The sequence below is a fragment of the Staurois parvus genome, unplaced genomic scaffold (genome assembly GCF_062004578.1).
Source record: "Staurois parvus isolate SC_StPar_1 unplaced genomic scaffold, SC_StPar_1.0 ptg000263l, whole genome shotgun sequence".
Taxonomy (NCBI): Eukaryota; Metazoa; Chordata; class Amphibia; order Anura; family Ranidae; genus Staurois; species Staurois parvus.
Genome location: NW_028318059.1, coordinates 4,267,721 through 4,287,065, shown reverse-complemented (window position 1 = coordinate 4,287,065; position 19,345 = coordinate 4,267,721). Strand labels below are relative to the sequence as shown.

General features: G+C 39.8%; 1 protein-coding gene across 1 annotated transcript in view; it reads right to left on the bottom strand.

Annotated features, from left to right (window-relative positions):
• The window catches only part of PLEKHH3 (pleckstrin homology, MyTH4 and FERM domain containing H3), a 361,278-nt gene that overhangs the window by 9,245 nt on the left and 332,688 nt on the right, over nt 1–19,345 (bottom strand). Inside the window, exon 12 of the mRNA XM_089681295.1 lies at nt 16,272–16,463. Within this exon, the coding sequence (XP_089537421.1) occupies nt 16,272–16,463 (192 nt within the window). The remainder of the gene's footprint in view (nt 1–16,271; nt 16,464–19,345) is intronic.

Sequence of the window (19,345 nt, the reverse complement as noted above, 5' to 3'; positions counted from 1 at the left end):
TTTTCTTTGTTTCTGTTATAAAAATTTGCAAATAAATAATTGTTCTTCATAAATTTAGGCCAAGATGTATTCTGCTACATTTATTTGGTGAAAATAACCCAAATCAGTATTTAATATTTAGTCTGTAGGAAAGTTATAGAGTTCACAAACTATGGGACATATCTGAAAATTGATCAATCCTGAAGTACTAACGGCCAATCTAATTTCTTGAGGTCCAAAAATGTCAGAACAGTACAGATATCCCCCAAATGACCCCGTTTTGCAAAGTAGACAGTCCGTAATCTGTAATCACTGTGACCAATCACAGCTAGTGACAAAATTGTATACATTGGATGGAAAGGAAGCCATCCATTGTTTACAACTGTCATGTGACCTGCTGTAATTGATCATGGCAGGTCACATGGTACTGGCAACGGGGCCGGTACACAGATCTGTCATCGACTGTGTCTGAGGTACACAGCCAGTGACAGATCTCGCCACAGCGTGGCCCTGTGGGTACGCGCAAGGTGCGATGCAGGAAGGACGTCATATGACGCCCACCCGGATCAATGACAGCTCGTGAGGAGAGGAGTGCCGGTAATTGACATTCCTCAGAGGGGACATCTACACTGATCATCAGGACACTGACGATCAGTGCCCAACAATGCCACCTGTCAGTGCCCAACAATGCCACATATCAGTGCCTACCAGTGCACATCAATGCCACATATCAGTGTCCATCTGAGATGCCGTTCAGTGCCACCTATCAGTGCCAGTCAGTGCCACCTATCAGTGCCGTCCAGCGTCAGTGCTGCCTAACAGTGCCACCTAACAGTGCTAGTCAGTGCTGCCTAACAGTGCCATATATAAGTACTGCCTTTCAGTGCCCATCAGTGATGTCTGTCAATGCCCAGCAGTGATGCCTGTCAATGTCCATCAGTGCCACCTACCAGTGCCTTCTCATCAGTACAGCCTATCAGTGCCCATCACTGCAGCCTCATTAGTGCACATCAGTGAAGGAGAAACATTACTCATTTACAAACTTTTATAACAGAAACTAAGAAAAAAACATTTTTTTTTTAATTTTCAGTTGTTTTTGGTTTGTTTAGCAAAAAATAAAAAAACCCAGTGGTGATTAAATACCAACAAAAGAAAGCTCTGTCTAAAAAAAACTATAAAAATTTCATATGAGTACAGTGTTGCATGAAAGCGCAATTGTCATTCAAAGTGCGACAGCACTGAAAGCTGTAAATTGGCCTGGGCAGGAAGGAGGTAGAAGTGCCGGTAGACCAGTGGTTAAAGTAGAATTCTGGGATCGATCTAACTAATCAAAATAATAAAAACTGCTCCCACCCCATGCATATACTGTAATTCTTTGGCTGCTACACTCCTGTCACCTGTCAGGCAGCACTGACTACAGGGAAGAGTAGGAAGCACTCCAAAGACAGATGAAAAGCCTAAGTGGTGATGTCACCCATAGCGCCCATGAATTGTGGGCGCACTCCTCTCTCTCCTGAAACCACAGCTAGCTTACACAGGGGAGCTGATCACAAGACTGGACCAGCACACCCTAAGAATAGATAAGTATACACATCTTTCTTCAACAGGATAGTTAGCATAGGTGTTAGAAGGTGGGTGGGAGCAGTTTTAAGATTATTTAAGTTAGATTAATCCTGGAAATCCACTATAACCACTTCCCCCTGGCAGCATATTGTACATATATATGATGCAGCCGACATAACATTGGGAGGGGCCAGGAGCCGTCTTGCTTAGCTGACGGATCTACACTGTGTATATGCACGCTCTGAATAGACACTTGTATGTGTCTCTGTGCATTGTGAGTGTTACTCTTTTTTATTATTTTATTAAAAAGTCACTGGCAATACTACAATATTGCATATTGTTTGTCTATCTCGCTTTGAACTTTTATTTGCAAGAACTGCAAAATATGGAGATGTGACCTGGGTGCTGCTGACCTGATTAAACCACTTTTGACCACATTGATTATTCTACAGGGTCCATCACATCAGGTGAGGGGACACCCGATTGGGCACCTGGGTGATACTGTTTGGTGGCAGTTCATAGTGGAAGATTTCTGATACTGTGGAAGACTTACCTTTACTTGTGGCACATGAGCTGTGGTGGTGTTTCTTTTTTTGGACAATATAATTTAATGGGATGATATATGGGGCTGTTCTCACATTGTTTTACTTACAACCTAATTGAATGATATACAGTTGCAATTAGTGTCAGTGTATAAATGGTCAATGAGTTTGTTAGCTCTTACGTGGAAGCACTGACTAGGCTAGATACTGAGCCATGGGGATCAGAAAAGAACTGTCAAATGTCCTATGTAACAAGGTAATGGAACTTTATAAAGATGGAAAAGGACATAAAAAGATGTCCAAAGCCTTGAATATGACAATCAGTACTGTTAAATCACCTATTAAGAAGTTGAAAGTTCGGGGATCTCTTGATACCAAGCCAAGGTCTGGTAGGCCAAGAAAGATTGCAGCCATAACTGCCAGAAGAATTGTTCGGGATAGAAAGAGAAACCCATTTTTACAGAACATTTCAGCCTATATTTCTTTTGAGGTTAGTTGTGGGTTTTTCTTTGAATCCCAGACAATTCTTCTGTCTTTGGACATCTTTTTATGTTCTTTTCCATCTTTATAAAGTTCCATTACCTTGTTATACAGGACTTTTGACAGTTCTTTTCTGATCCCCATGGCTTAGTATCTAGCCTAGTCAGTGCTTCCACGTAAGAGCTAACAAACTCATTGACTATTTATACACTGCAATTAATTGCAATTTAAAAAGCCATAGATGTGGGACATTAACCTCTAATTGGCATTTTAACCCATGTGTGTCACCTTGTGTGTCTGTACCAAGGCCAAACATTCCAGGGTATGTAAACTTTTGATCATGGCCATTTGGGTGATTTCTGTTATCATTATGATTTAAAAAGGAGCCAAACAACTATTTGATATTCATATACCTAAGACTCAAATAGAATACGCAAATAAAATACTACACTATCCAAATACTTTTGTTTGGTGGCTTATATTTGAGCCATTTAAGGTGGATATATATTGTTTTGGCATATCGATTTCCTGGTGAAAATGCATGGAAGGAGCTGTCCCTGTATGCTGTGAGGGTCCAAGCTGTGAGGTCTGAAGTGCCTTTCCTATGTGTACCAGTGGAGCCCCCTATCCCCGCCAGTACCCTGATGACCACCAGTGCCTTCCCGGATATTACATTATATGCGCATTAATATTGCGCGTCCGGTGAGTGCAAGCACACTTCAATTCCTTATCACGGAAGTCACGAGCACCAATACTTGATGCATTTCTTCTATGGGCTGCTTGTATCTCGAGACATCTGATTTATCACACGATATCTTCGATTGTCATAATATTTATTGCATTTTGCTTAGCACAATTTGTCATTGGACATATATCACGTTTATGTGACTCAGTTTATGTGTTTATCATCCATTCACTTTTATTCTCGTCACCCATTGACGACACTTTTGGTCACATTATATAGCGCTCTGATTGGTGCTTGATTTCATCACTTGTCACCTTCTTATTATTTAGCGATGCATTTTATATTATTGATTCATTAGAGGATAAAGGGGTTCATCCTTATGCCAGCTGCTGATTTGCACAGAGCGCTCGCTTGTTACATATTTTAGTTTATTTTTTTACCTCTATTAGCTGAGCCGCTTACTGTGTTTGTTGATTTATTTTAATGTTTTATATACTATATTTTTAGGATAAGTTGATCTGCCATTTACATTTATTTATATTTATTTATATACTCAATATGGATGTGTTTGAATTAAGATCTAAAAGGTCCACTATTACTGAGGAAGTCATTACATATGAGGAAGAAGTAGATAATTTACATGATTAAAACAATAAATGAATATAGCGCTACTCCTCAATATTAACAATCAATATACCCTTATGTGAATATTTAACCAATAAACATGTAGTGTTAAATAAATAACACAAACTAAATGAAAACAAAAAAGTGCCACGATAAAAGGTGATGTACCTATAAAACGATATATAAATAACACCATGCAATGTGACACTGAATATACTACATCAAATATTAGTGTTCTACAATTAAACTCAAACGTGGAGGTGAATAATGATCCAGTGAAAAAAGTGATATATCAATACCACTAAATATAAATAAAATATATAAACCATGCATAGGACTAGTGCATATAAATGAAATAAACAAGCCATACACTAGTGCCACAATATATAACAGGATAATACCGCTGAGTGAACTATTGGCGCTTTATAAATACTGTATAATAATAATATAATAATAATGTATGTGAAAATCTCAATATGTGCAATAAACATACACCAAGCAAAAAATATAAATAATGTGTTACAAAAATGTGCAAAAACAAACACAGTAATTAGATCAAACTGAAAAGTCTGATCCGTGCTCCAAAGTCCAATAAGTGGATGATACCACTACTTCAAATTTAAACACTCGTGCTGATAAAAGTGAGGTAACTGCTGGTACAAAATCCAACCGACGGCTAGATTAGCCTCTCACCTCCACACTTCGACCCGTGAGGGTCAAAGCATTTTGTGGGATCACACCCTCGGATCCTTGTAGCATACAGCCTCTCCACTGGTCTGCTCTCCCCGCACACAGATCTCCCTCTCAGGGGGGTCAGCACTCAGGTAGTGGCTCCTCTCCAAATAAGGTATGGGTATGTGCCAGTATCTCAAAAACAAACACAATCTCCCATAGTGCAATATGTTTTATCAATCAAAAAGATCCAAATACAATAAAAATGCACTCACATCAATCTTCAGTCTTTATCAGCTTCAAACCACATGCTTTTTGGGTGTACTCTGCATGGGTATAGGAAAAAGGTGCACGAAGATGGCCACCACGCCGGAAGTGCGTCACTACGTCAGGCCGACGCGTTGCGTCACAATACCATGTGTCATGTGACATTGTTAATATTTAGGAGTAGCGCTACATTAATTTATTGTTTTAATCACGGATCACGGGTATATGATTTAATGTTGGCAACTTCTTTCATCTCAATAGTTTATTAGATTAGTAGCGCAGGAGGTTCACACCACTATTTTGTATAGATAATTTACATGGTCTAATCATTCACTTATCCAACCACACTACCTCTGAAATCAGAACCCTTTGGGACATTTCGTTCTTTGAGAAGTATGTGAAAGAAGGAATTGTCCGAAGATCACTAAGATGTGATATCCCACCAGAAACGGATGATATCAATAGTGATATCGAATGGTATAAATTTTTTAATAATATGGGGTTGGATTTGCTTAAATTTTTATTTATAAGGAAAAAGAAAAAACTCATACATCTAGACACAGAAATAAATAAAACAAGGGAGAAATTGGTCCCATATATGGGAAGAGAGGAGTATAAGGCAGAATCGGACAAACTCAAACTCCATGTAGAGAATACTGATAAGGAACAAAAGATCAAGATGAGAAAGAAATTCTCCTGTGATCTTAATGACTACAAGAACAATGCAGTCTTCAAATGGCAGATTGCCAAACAAACCCCTCAACCCAACCCTCTCATTAGCAATCCCTCTCACCAATCTGCCATAGGGGCAACAAATATTCCTAAAAAACCTGACATGGTCCAACATCACATATGTCATCCACGTAATACACCCCAAAGAGGTTTTCATACACCAAACAAACAATACCAGACACCTCCCAGAAATTGGAACATGAGATTCAATATCCCTGTTAAGGATATAAAGTTCTTCATAACCTCCATGACCCTGATATAGGAGAGAGAGATATGAGGATTCATCCTCAAAATTCCATATATTAAAGGAATATTTATCAAATAATTAGCAAAATGATAACAGACAATACAATAGATTTAACGGACCAAGACCCAACTATAATGGTCATCCAGGACAATTTAGACCACAAATTACTTCATGGAGGGGGCCTAGAAACAGTGGTCACCAATACCACTACTCACAACAAAATTCTTATAGTAAGGGTAAAAATAGATCTTATTATAATAATAACAACAATAATTCCTACACTTCTCGCTGCCCACAGGGAAACAACCCTGGACCACACCATCATTATTCAGCCAAACAGACCAACAATCCTGACGATTTATGTGAATAACCGTAGCAATTACTATGATAATTATAATGCTAACACTCCACATCGTAATTACTATCAGAACCCAGCACCTTAGTCAAATCAACAGGACCATTTTTTAGGAGGCCAATCACAAAAAAGAAATACAAGAGTAGAGGAAAATGAGAGGGAAAGAGGGCTAACAGACCCCAAGAAAAGGAGGACATAAATAAAAATGGTATTTTCAATTTAAGTTAGACTGTCTTGATACATAAGGAACTTATCTTACTAAATAAAGGCTTGAAATATGCCCCCAAATCAAAATTAAATACATTTCAGACTTTTATTGACGTGCATAAATTCAAAAGGAAATTAGCTATTAAGAGACATTTTATTAATAACCCACTAACTAGAGATAGTGTCCGACTTTGTGAAATCAAATCTTCACATCTCAAAAATGCCTCCCTTTTTAACCCTCCCTCACATTCCCACATCAATATTTTTAGAAACATGATGTTTAAAGATCTAGATACTCTTAAAATTAAAAATTGGCACAAACAAAATGTTAATGAAGGTTTCAAAACCCTTCTTGATTATAAAGATTTAGTGATACATCCCGCTGACAAAGGGGGAGGAGTTGTAGTATTGGATAAAGTGGCTTATATGAAACAAGTGCAAGATATTTTGGATGATGAAAATACTTATAAGCTATTACCTAAAAACCCATTATTACCCTATAAAAAGGATCTGAAAAGTTTGATTAAAAGAGGATATGACAAAGGTATCATTGATAAAAAAGAAAAAGATTTTCTCTGTCCAGTAGCTCCTAAACTCCCTGTATTGTATTGTTTGCTCAAGATACATAAAGACCCTATACATCCTCCTGGTAGAAAGACTGTCAGCGGGATTGGCTCTCTATGTTTCCATATAGGAGAATATATAGATTTTTTTCTCCAGCCTCTTGTTACCTCCACTCCAGCTTACCTGAAAGACACTAAGCAGGTATTAACAGACCTGAAGGATGTTAGTACTGATACGTCTACTTATTTAGTAACAGCAGATGTTGCATCCCTGTATAGTAATATTAAGCATAATGATGGTATGATAGCTGTTGAGTTTTACCTTGATAAGGCGGAGGACATTACCCAGCGACAAAAATAATTTACTGTATTTTTCGCTCCATAAGACGCACTTTTTTCCCCCCAAAAAAGGGGGGAAAATGTCAGCGCGTCTTATAGAGCGAATATGGAGCGGCCGGTCTGGTATTTCCGCCGCTGCCACCAGGCCAGAATACAGGGCCGACCGCTCAGCTCTTCTCTGCTGCAGCACCTTACCTGTTCCTCGGTCCAGCGCTGTGCTGTCTTCCTGCGCCGGCATCATTAGTGTGGGCACCCGGCTGTGACAGCACATGTGTGAGAAGCGCTGCGCTTTAAGAATTGTCCAGTGTCTTCATGATAGGTCCCAGAAGACGCCATTCACAAAGCGCAGCACTTCTCGTGCATGCGCAGTGGGCACCCGGCACAGCCAGGTGCCCACACTAAAGGGAGGACAACTCTGCGGAAGTGGGAGCGGGTACCTGTCAAATTCTGGTCCCTGCTCCCCCTCCCTTCCCAAAGGTCCGCAGTCTCTTGGTCATCCCCTGTACTGTCTGCAGTCTCTTGGTCATCCCCTGTACTGTCTGCAGTCTCTTGGTCATCCCCAGTACTGTCTGCAGTCTCTTGGTCATCCCCAGTACTGTCTGCAGTCTCTTGGTCATCCCCAGTACTGTCTGCAGTCTCCGGTCATCAATGCTGTGTCCACAGTCTCTGGTCATCTCATGTACTATGTCCGCAGTCCCTGGTCATCTCCTGTAGTATGTCCGCAATCTCTGGTCATCTCCTGTATTATGTCCACAGTCTCTGGTCATCTCCTGTATTATGCCCGCAGTCTCTGGTCATCTCCTGTATTATGCACGCAGTCTCTGGTCATCGTCTGTACTATGTCCGTAGTCTCTGGTCACCTCTGGTCATCTCCTGTACTGTGTCAGCAGTCTCTGTCATCTCCTGTACTGTGTCCGCAGTCTCTGGTCATCTCCTGTACTGTGTCCGCAGTCTCTGTCATCTCCTGTACTGTGTCCGCAGTCTCTGGTCATCTCCTGTACTATGTCCACAGTCTCTGGTCATCTCCTGTACTATTTCCGCAGTCTCTGGGCATCTCCTATACTATGTCCGCAGTCTGTGGTCATCTCCTGTAGTATGTCTGCAGTCTGTGGTCATCTCCTGTAGTATGTCCGCAATCTCTTGTCATCTCCTGTACTATGTCCGCAGTCTCTGGTCATCTCCTGTACTATGTCCGCAGTCTCTGGTCATCTCCTGTACTATGTCCGCAGTCTTTGGTCATCTCTTGTACTATGTCCACAGTCTCTGGTCATCTCCTGTAGTATGTCCGCAGTCTCTGGTCATCTCCTGTACTATGTCTGTAGTCTCTTGTCATCTCCTGTACTATGTCCGCAGTCTCTGGTCATCTCCTGTAGTATGTCCGCAATCTCTGGTCACCTCCTGTAGTATGTCCGCAATCTCTGGTCACCTCCTGTAGTATGTCCGCAATCTCTGGTCACCTCCTGTACTATGTCCGCAGTCTCTGGTCATCTCCTGTACTATGTCCGCAGTCTCTGGTCATCTCCTGTACTATGTCCGCAGTCTCTGGTCATCTCCTGTACTATGTCCGCAGTCTCTGGTCATCTCCTGTACTATGTCCGCAGTCTCTGGTCATCTCCTGTACTATGTCCGCAGTCTCTGGTCATCTCCTGTACTATCTCCGCAGTCTCTTGTCATCCCCTGTACTATGTCCGCAGTCTCTGATCATCCCCTGTACTGTCTGCAGTCTCTGGTCATCCCCTGTAGTATGTCCGCAGTCCCTGGTCATCTCCTGTATTATGTCCACAGTCTCTGGTCATCTCCTGTGTTATGCCCGCAGTCTCTGGTCATCTCCTGTGTTATGCCCGCAGTCTCTGGTCATCTCCTGTGTTATGCCCGCAGTCTCTGGTCATCTCCTGTGTTATGCCCGCAGTCTCTGGTCATCTCCTGTGTTATGCCCGCAGTCTCTGGTCATCGTCTGTACTATGTCCGTAGTCTCTGGTCATCTCCTGTACTGTGTCCGCAGTCTCTGGTCATCTCCTGTACTATGTCCACAGTCTCTGGTCATCTCCTGTACTATGTCCGCAGTCTCTGGTCATCTGTACTATGTCCGCAGTCTCTGGTCATCTCCTGTACTATGTCGGCAGTCGCTGGTCATCTCCTGTACTGTGTCTGCAGTCCATTGGTTCAGAATATTTTTTTTCTTGTTTTTCTCCTCTAAAACCTAGGCGCGTCTTATGGTCAGGTGCGTCTTATGGAGCGAAAAATACGGTATTTTAGAATTATTGAACTTTGCTATGAATCACAATTATTTTTGGTTCAATAATAATTACTATTTACAAACTACAAGAGTTGCCATGGCTTGCAAAATTTGCACCCAGCCTGGCTAATTTATTTATGTCACACTGGGAAGAAGACTTAATTTATTCTAGAGACTGGCCTGAGCTGACATTTTACCAGTGGTATACTGATGATATTTTCTTGCTTTGGAAATTAAGTGAGTTTGCTTTAAATAATTTTTTTTAACACCCTCAATTTTAACAATCTTAATATTAGTCTTACTTATCAATATAATCATATGAAAATTAATGTTTTAGATTTGACACTTATTAATGAAGGTACTAGGATTATCACTAAAATGTTTTTTAAAGGTACCGATCGTAACAGCTATATACCTATGGATAGCTGCCAGCATCCATCATAGCTAAGGAATATTCCTAAAGGGCAATTTCTACGAATAAGAAGAACTTGTGATAATCTAAATGACTTTTATTCACAAGTTGATATTTTAAAGAATAGATTTATTGAAAAAGGGTATGATATTTCTCATCTGAACCAAAATGTAGAGGAAGTTGCTAAATTAAATAGAATTGACCTCCTCACCTCTAAGAATGGTGTTAAATCTATGCAGTTTTGTCCATTCAGCACAAATTTTTCTGTGCAATATAGGGACATCACCAAAATTCTGAAGAAAAATTGGGGGGTTTTGAAAAATGACCCAGTGCTAGGTAATATTCTCCCTGACAAACCGGAGATTGCCTTTTCGCAAAGCTCCAACTATGAGGCACCAACTAGCACCCAATGTGGTTAACCCACCTACCAGTATTTGATTTTCATGTGGCTTAAAGGGATTCTACCCATGCAACATATGTGTGATTTGCACATGTAATGGTGTCCGCAAAAAAAAATATCAATAACTTTGTATCTAAAGTTACAAGAAAAAACCTATGAGATTGAATCACTTATCACATGCAACAGCACCCATGTGGTCTATTTGCTTGAAAGCCCCTGTAAAAAGCAGTATGTAGGTAGAACTACCAGGAGATTTTGTGATAGATTAAGAGAATACGTCCATAACATCAAAATAGGACTCAAAGATCATTTTCTATCTAAGCATTTTAGATACCACCACCAGAGAAACCCAGCTGGCCTCAAATTTGTAGGCATATATCTCATCCACCACTGTTGGAGGGGTAACCACAAAAGGAGAGCTGTTTCTATGCTAGAAACAAAGTGGATATATGAATTAAAATCTTTATTCCCCTAGGCCAGTGGTCGGCAAGCCGCGGCTCGCGAGCCACATGCGGCTCTTTACACGCTTTAATGCGGCTCTTGTGTGCCGGGCGCCCGCTCCCCTCCCTCCTCTCGGGTGGGAGGGACTCTGCAGCGTGATCCAAAAAAAAAACAGCCAGGGCAGCGTGCTCAAATGCAATGATTGGCCAGTCTCGCTGCCACTCACATCCTGATAGCCAGTGATTGGCTGTCAGGATGTGTGTAGGCGGGGCAGCGTGACGAACGTGAGAGGAGCTAGGCTCCTCTCACAGTCCGCCCTGAAGACCGGAACGGCGTGGGAACACGGCGAGAGGAACGCGCGGAGCAAAGGTAAGTGAATTGACACAGGGGGGACTTGGCTTACTACTTGCTACTTACTTACTACTACTATATGAGGGATGAATTAATATGGGGGATGAAATACTATAGGGGGGATGAATTACTATAGGGGGGATGAATTACTATGGGGGATGAATTACTATAGGGGGGATGAATTACTATGGGGGATGAATTACTATATGGGGGATTACTATATGGGGGATGAATTACTATGGGGGATGAATTACTATATGGGGGATGAATTACTATGGGGGATGAATTACTATAGGGGGGATGAATTACTATATGGGGGATGAATTACTATGGGGGATGAATTACTATGGGGGATGAATTACTATATGGGGGATGAATTACTATGGGCGATGAATTACTATATGGGGGCTGAATTACTATATGGGGGATGAATTACTACAGTTGCAAGAAAAAGTATGTGAACCCCTTGCGATTACGTGGAGTTTTGCATGAATTGGGCATAAAATGTGCTCTGAAAGTCACAACAATAGAAGAACACAGTCTGCTGAACATAATACTACACAAACATTAGATGTTGCCGTGGTGTAATTGCACATAACATGTAAACATTCACAGTGCAGGGAGGAAAAAGTATGTGAGGCCCTAGCTTAATGACTTCTCCCAGAGCTAATTGGAGCCAGGAGTGAGCCAACCTTGACTCCAATCAGTGTGATGATATTGGATGTGTTGCTGACAGCTGTCCTGCCCTTAAAAAACACACACCTGTTTTGGGTTTACTGGTTTCAAGAAGCACTGTCTGATGTGAACCATGCCTCACAGAAAAGAGCTCTCAGAAGTCCTACGATCAAGAATTGTTGACTTGCATGAAGCTGGAAAGGGTTACAAAAGTATCTCCAAAAGCCTTGATGTTCATGTGTTGACGGTAAGACAGACTGTCTACAAATGGAGAAATATTAGCACTGTTGCTACTCTCCCTAGGCATGGTCGTCCTGTAAAAATGACTGCAAGAGCACAGCGCAGAATGCTGCATGAGGTAAAGAAGACTCCCAGAGTGTCAGCTAAAGACCTACAGAAATCTCTGGCACATGCTAACATTTTTGTTGACACATTTACAATAAGGAAAACATTAAACAAGAATGGAGTACATGGGAGGACATCACGGAGGAAGCCATTGCTGTCCAAAAAGAATATTGCAACACGTTTGAAGTTTGAAAAAGAGCACCTGGATGTTCCACAGCACTACTGGCAAAATATACTGTGGACAGATGAAACCAAGATTGAGTTGTTTGGGAAGAACACACAACACTATTTGTGGAGAAAAAAAGGCACAGCACACCAACATCAAAACCTCATCCCCACTGTAAAACATGGCGGAGGGAGCATCATGGTTTGGGGCTGCTTTGCTGCCTCAGGGCCTGGACGGATTGTTGTCATTGATGGGAAAATGAATTCCAGAGTTTATTTAAACTTATTGAAACTAAAAACAGTGTACCATCCTATGTATTTTCAGTTTTAAAAATGTGGCTCTCAAAATAAATTTCAATCGTGGTTATGGCGAGATTTGGCTCAGTTGAAAAAAAAGGTTGCCCACCACTGCCCTAGGCCATCATATTGAAGTGAATATTAACTGTTTTATAGATAACAGTTAACCACTCAACACACCCATAAATCCAGTTCTCTATATTTTTACCCCATTGTTTAGTATTTCTACTTATCTTATTCTATTCATACCTATTCTATTCTTTTAATTATGAGTTATCTGATTTTACAATTTTTAGCTCATGGATGTTTTTATTATTAGAATCATCTTATTTCATCCTTTTAGGATCATTCTTTAATTACTATGTATACATATCGTTTACAAGATATATATTTATCTAATTAATATTGAGTATTTTACATTGTATATTTTATCAAGTAAAGACGGCAGATCACCCAACACCACAGTGACCTTTATGATTGTATATACCTATTTTTTTATATATAAGTTTTATATAATTTATATATATTTTTTAGGGTTCAAATTATTTCCCCATTTTTATATTCAATATATTATTTTTTTATTTTTAATATATATTTAGCTATTCACTTTTTTCACTTTATATACAAGTTAGTGTCATCTATATGATTATTAGGTCATTTGATCATTTGTTTATTTTCATTAAAGGTTTATCCCCCGTTTAAGTATTTCACTTTAATTCTTTCAGATAGCTTTTTTATAGTGTTGATTTTTTGGCATTTGTAGTCCCATAGCTCTACAACAAAATTGTGGCTGTAATTAGCATTATCTTTACATACTCATTAATGTCACTATCTATTTTTGTTAATTATCTTCGGTCTCCTTTTTTACTGACCTATATGTTTTCTATATATTTCCATTAATATATTCTTAATTTTTACAATGTTGACGTTTAATTGTATGCAAATCCACAATAAAATGGCGGCCGTAATTAATAAGTACTTGATAGTACCAATGTACTTTACACACATTCTTAAATGCCTTTTTTAATTATCGTGTTTCCAATTGTTGGCCCCAGTTTGTGGTTCACATTTATTTTTCCATAGAATTTGCTCGATATTAATACCGAGCAAACTAAGACCTTGGTCCCTGCTGTGATGCAGCTGAACCACTGGTCTCCTTCAAAATGGTGCCTGTTTCGCGCATGCAAACGGGGCTATATATAGTGATCAATGTCAGCGGCAGGCCATCCCTTTGACAACATGCTTTGGCACGAATGCGTCAAAGGAGCCTGCCACGCTTAAGTCACGCCGTTGAGGCCGCATGGTAGGCCATCTTTAATGCTTTTTTATCCATTGCTGAACCGATGCTGATTTTCACCTTTTGCTGCATATATGCTGTGAGCTCACCTTGATATTCATATACCTAAGACTCAAATAAAATACTACACTATCCAAATACTTTTGTTTGGTGGCTTATATTTGAGCCATTTAAGGTGGATATATATAATTTTGGCATATCGATTTCCTGGTGAAAATGCATGGAAGGAGCTGTCCCTGTATGCTGTGAGGGTCCGAGCTGTGAGGTGTGGAGTGCATTTCCTGTGTGCTGGACGTGTGTACCAGTGGAGCCCTCTATCCCCGTCAGTACCCTGATGTCCACCAGTGCCTTCCCGGATATTACATTACATGCGCATTAATATTGCGCTTCTGTTGAGTGCAAGCACACTTCAATTCCTTATCACGGACGTCACGAGCACCAATACATGATGCATTTCTTCTTTTATTTTCGTCACCCATTGACGACACTTTTGGTCACATTAAATAGCGCTCTGATTGGTGCTTGATTTCATCACTTGTCACATTCTTATTATTTAGCGCTGCATTTTATATTATTGAACTATTTGATAATAAATGGCTTCATATGATCATCATCCTTCAATAAGAGAGCATTTTTTGGCATGATCATATTTTCAATATTAATGCCAAAATGTCACAATTTCTGGCAGGGTATGCAAACTTCTGAGCACAACTGTATATGGGCTTGTCATGTTTTTTCTGGACACTTACAATCTATCTGGATGATTATTTTTTTTTGTACATGATTTATAATGGTTGCGTAATTGTTGTTGTTTATATACACATTTGAGTCTTCATTTGGTAACATGATCAAAATGCCTGCCCTTGCCTCCTGGAATTTCGATCCACTTAAAGAGCTGTGAGGCAATGGCAGGATGGGGTTAACTCTATGCACAGCAGTGCATTGTTTGATACTGAACTATGTATGGTGTGAACAATGCAATATAGAGAACAATTGTTTTCCCTGCATCCTTTCTGACCTTTCTGTTACCAATGCAGCTCAATGCACCAGGTGTAGGAGGAGGTGGGGTACAAGCTCCCCTTTTAACTAGGTTATAGATTTTAGTCATTTATTCTATATTGCCCATATTATTAGAATATTAATACAGATCTTACTTAAGAGAAAAAGGGCTTCTACATCACAGTATATGTGCAGTTTCTCTTGTACTCAGTTATGCCACCAGCAATCTGATGGTGTTGTGCGGGAGCACCCACATATAAAATCTGCAGCTAAGACCTCTGCTCTATTTTTGTAACAGGTTTAAATGACATCCTATTTTTTTTGCCCCTCCTACATGTTCCTCCCTGTGTTATTCAGAAATTGATCAGCAGCTACCATTTTCTCTTTGCCTTCTTCACTGGTTGTTTTAATAAAATCTTTTTGTATCACTGTTGCTAAGGTGACACTAAAAACAAGTAAATATTAAAACATTCATCCTGCCAGCAGAGCTTCCCTTTCATTCTGTTGGATCCATTTGTTTTTTGTTTTGTTTTTTGCCTTTTAAACATTTTTTAAATGCTTTAAATTGAAAAGGTGTCCCTCTGCAGAACGTACCAGAATTAAACAATGGGCTTAGCAGCCAGCTAGCCTGTAACCTGTCCTATCCATTTACTAGTAGATAGGAGCCCAAAAACTGCACATAACCCTGTTCACATTACTGAGGTGTAGAAGCCCTTCAGCATGGGCTAGACCTTGGACATATGTGATACTTTAGACCTTGGACATATGTGATAGTCATGAAAAAATTATTTTAAGTACCCTGGGCTTATCCTGCAATAAAGCCCAGGGATTTTGCTTTGCTTCGCCCACTTTGAGTCCTGCTAATTTCACTGAGCCCTGTTTTCGAAAAATCCTGACAGCAGCTCCTGTGTTGACGTTGCTGCATACAATGTTGTTACAACGTAGTTTGCGTTAGTGATTATGTGTTCATCAAATGCTTACATGTAGCTTTTTTCTTTCAATTTTTGTTTCCACTTTAAAATACAAACTTTATAAACTTTCTGATTTGGTATAGAGATACACATTACAATCATTAATGTTCAATCAACAGATTTTTTAAAGAGCCTTAGGAGTGGCAACAGGTAAGTGGCTGTATTTTAAAAGTCAGCAGCTACAGTATTTGTAGCTGCTAACTTTTATTTTATTTTTTTTTCAGGTGGAACTCCTTTTAAAACTGTCTTTATTGAAATACATTACCAAAAAGAAACCATACCTGTCCCTCCAAAACAGTTCATATTTTGTGATACACAATACAATGAAAAGGTGAATTTAAACAATGCAGCATAGCAATATATCATCTGTTCAGGAAAGTATAAAATATGCAACTCTATTAAAAAACTGTAAAACTGCAAATCTCACCTTAGACGTTTCAAAGGTCATTTCTTTCTCTCCCACAGACACCTTAAAAGTGGAGCTGTCCGACACACCAAAGGATGTTATCTGTTTGTATTGAATGCTTTCGAATGGCTCCACTTCTCCCTGCTTGTAGAGGCTAAGGGAAGAGGTGCTGACACCCAACCAAAGCCGCTGAGAGAAGCTTCCTGCTGAATTCTGGGTAAAGTTAAAGCATGGAAAAACAACATATTATTTTCTTAATAGTGACCCAGTGTCAGACTACGTACTATAGAGAACACATATTACTTGTTTAAAAGGTGTTGAGGGGATTGTTGTGTAAGAGCACACGAACATAGGCCCTTAGCAAGTGCCTGACCCCCATCTGCTTTGACTCTGCTTTCCAAACAAATCTCTATTGATGCTGCCTTTAGCAAATATTAAACCTCTCAGCCAATGGTACTGCCTGTGTCCATGTTACACAGGATGGGTGTTGGGCCTTGTCATAAACTTAGTACAAAGAAAAGACAAAGAGAGCACCATCCCCAAAAAGAGCAACTAAGTACAGAGTGATATACTCCCTGGATAACCTCACCGCCCCTCAAAGGAAAAACATGTTATGCAAACTGTGGACTGGCACCGCTGCCATTTTGGCCTGTGGGTGCCGTCCATACATGTGGAATATCCAGGTTTATTGCTCCTTTCATTTAGCTGATCCATCTGGCTTTCATTTTATATTACACAATCATCTACACTTAAGAGCTGTTTATGACATCTTGTTGGGCTCTTTGAAATCTCTGTGCTTGGCTGATCTATTATATGACCCACACCATTTTGAGACTGGCATTCCTGTGAGACATCCAAGTTTGAATTTTTGGTGTAGCTTTAAGGTGGACTTAACGTTTTGGAAATTACCTATATTGTAGGAACATAATTTGCTGGTGTGGCCGTATATTTTGGCTATTCTGAAATTCATTTTTACACAAGTGTATATACTGTAATAATGAAGTGGATCCTGAAGAAGCCCTTCTTAGGAGCATAACACATCGATCTATATGCAGTTCAATCCTTCTAATCAAGCAGATGTAATTATTGTCTAGTTCACAGTTTGTATAACATGTTTTTAGAATACCAATTTTTTAAGTTTTTTTAAAATAAATAGTAATTTTATATTATAGTTTTTTGGTCTGAGCTTTGATTGCACCTTAAAAAAATCCCCATTTCTCTGTGCCCCCCCCCCCTTTTCCTCTGAGGGGAGCAAAGGCTATCCACAGAGTACATCACTCTGTACTTAGTTCCTGTATCCATGTTATGTGTGTTACAACTAGGTACATAATGATATCATCCAAAGGAAACGTAAGCTGTTAAGTTCTCTGTTTGTACAGAGATTTTGTGAAACCAGGCAGACACACTGCCGACAACATTCAAAGGAGAGGTTGCCAGAACAGGTCAAAGTGTCGGTAAACTCAAATATTAAGTGTGTTTTGCTATAGAATGAGGTTCTGTACCTTCTGTGCTGAAGCAGTAAACCTTTCAAGTTTTCTACCCTAATAAATACCTGGTTGATCCTGCCATTTCTATTCTCATTGACTGGCAATGCAGTTGCAGCCAATTCTCTGGCTATTGCATTACCACATATAGTGTGTATACTCCACATGTTTACAGCGAGGAAGCCATCTATTTTCTCATTGTTCCTCTACCCCCAAATTACTATTTTTGTAAGCTTTAGGGGTAGCTCCATCACTCTCCTCCCACATGATCAGCTTGTTATGTTGCGGAGCTGATTAACAGGGATAATTGAGAGAGGCTTTTTTTACATGCTAGCCATCTTTTTTTTTTTAACACGTGACCACAACGTTGAAAATCAGTGCTGTGCTGCAAACACGGTAAGATTCTTCAGACTACCTAAAGTGACATCTATTGGTTGCATCATCAAATTATTGCTGGCTCCTTCTCCAAATTTCACTTGCAGTGAGGAGCAAGTAGGAAAAGACATGTGACCGCGGTATTGTTAATCCGCTAAGAGGTATTTGGGATACTTACAGTAAATTGATTTGTAACACATTGATTTCTATATGCTAAATTAAGATGTTAGCTATGAATTAATATCACTTGTACCAAGAAGGTAAAGGGCTGTTTTGATTGAATTTTGAAATTAAGATTTATAAAGCAGCACTAATTCCTAATAAAACAAAATAACTAATAAAAACACAACTGCATAGTCTTTTAGCAAGTGTATTAATATTAGTATTTACTGTATATGCACCACTGTACAATCCTTTCTACAATGTATTGAACACACAGTTTATGAAACTCAAATATCTCATATACTAAAGGTACTAAAGGAGGTCAGAGATCACTTAATACAGTGATTTCTGCAATTGAAAAAGTGTGGGATGTAAAAAAAAAAAAACTACACACACACACACACACACACACACACACCGCTGGACCAAGAACTGAGTGATCACATGATCACTAATCACTCAGTTCTCGGTCTTCATAGAGCAGAGGGCAGTCATCTGGTCTCTGTTCTGCCTCTCCAGGGCTCACTGGAGGGTCGAACTGTGCAGGGAGCAGGAGCAGCTGGCTCAGACTTTCAGCAGTGCACTGAGAGGCTGAGAGAGCTGCCAGCCAAGCATCTGTGTGGATCTCGGCGTTAAAGTCAGGATTCATGAAGGGCCTGGACCGGCTTTGTGATGTCAACTGACAGCAGAATTTAGCCCACTGTCAGTTAAATCTGTGTCACAGGAGTGCAAAAATAAGTGTACTCCTGTGACCCAGAAAAAAGCTTTGGCCACATTTCTCATGTAATACAGAAGTCACTTAGGTCTCATGCACACTGGACGTTTTGCAAACTCTCCTAGAAGCCTTTCCTGCTTGCAGCAGCGTTTGGCAGAAAAAAATGCCTTATGCTTGTAAAAGTGTGTAAAGAATACTGGCAGTGGTTTTTTTTAATCCCTCTAAACGGCATGCTCCTGCTACTAAACACTGCTAAAAAAAAAAGTCTCCACTCTAACAAAAAAAAAAAAAAAGAAAAAGACACGTTAATACAGTAATTTCTGCAATAAATACACAATTCCTTGCAATTCCTCCAAAAA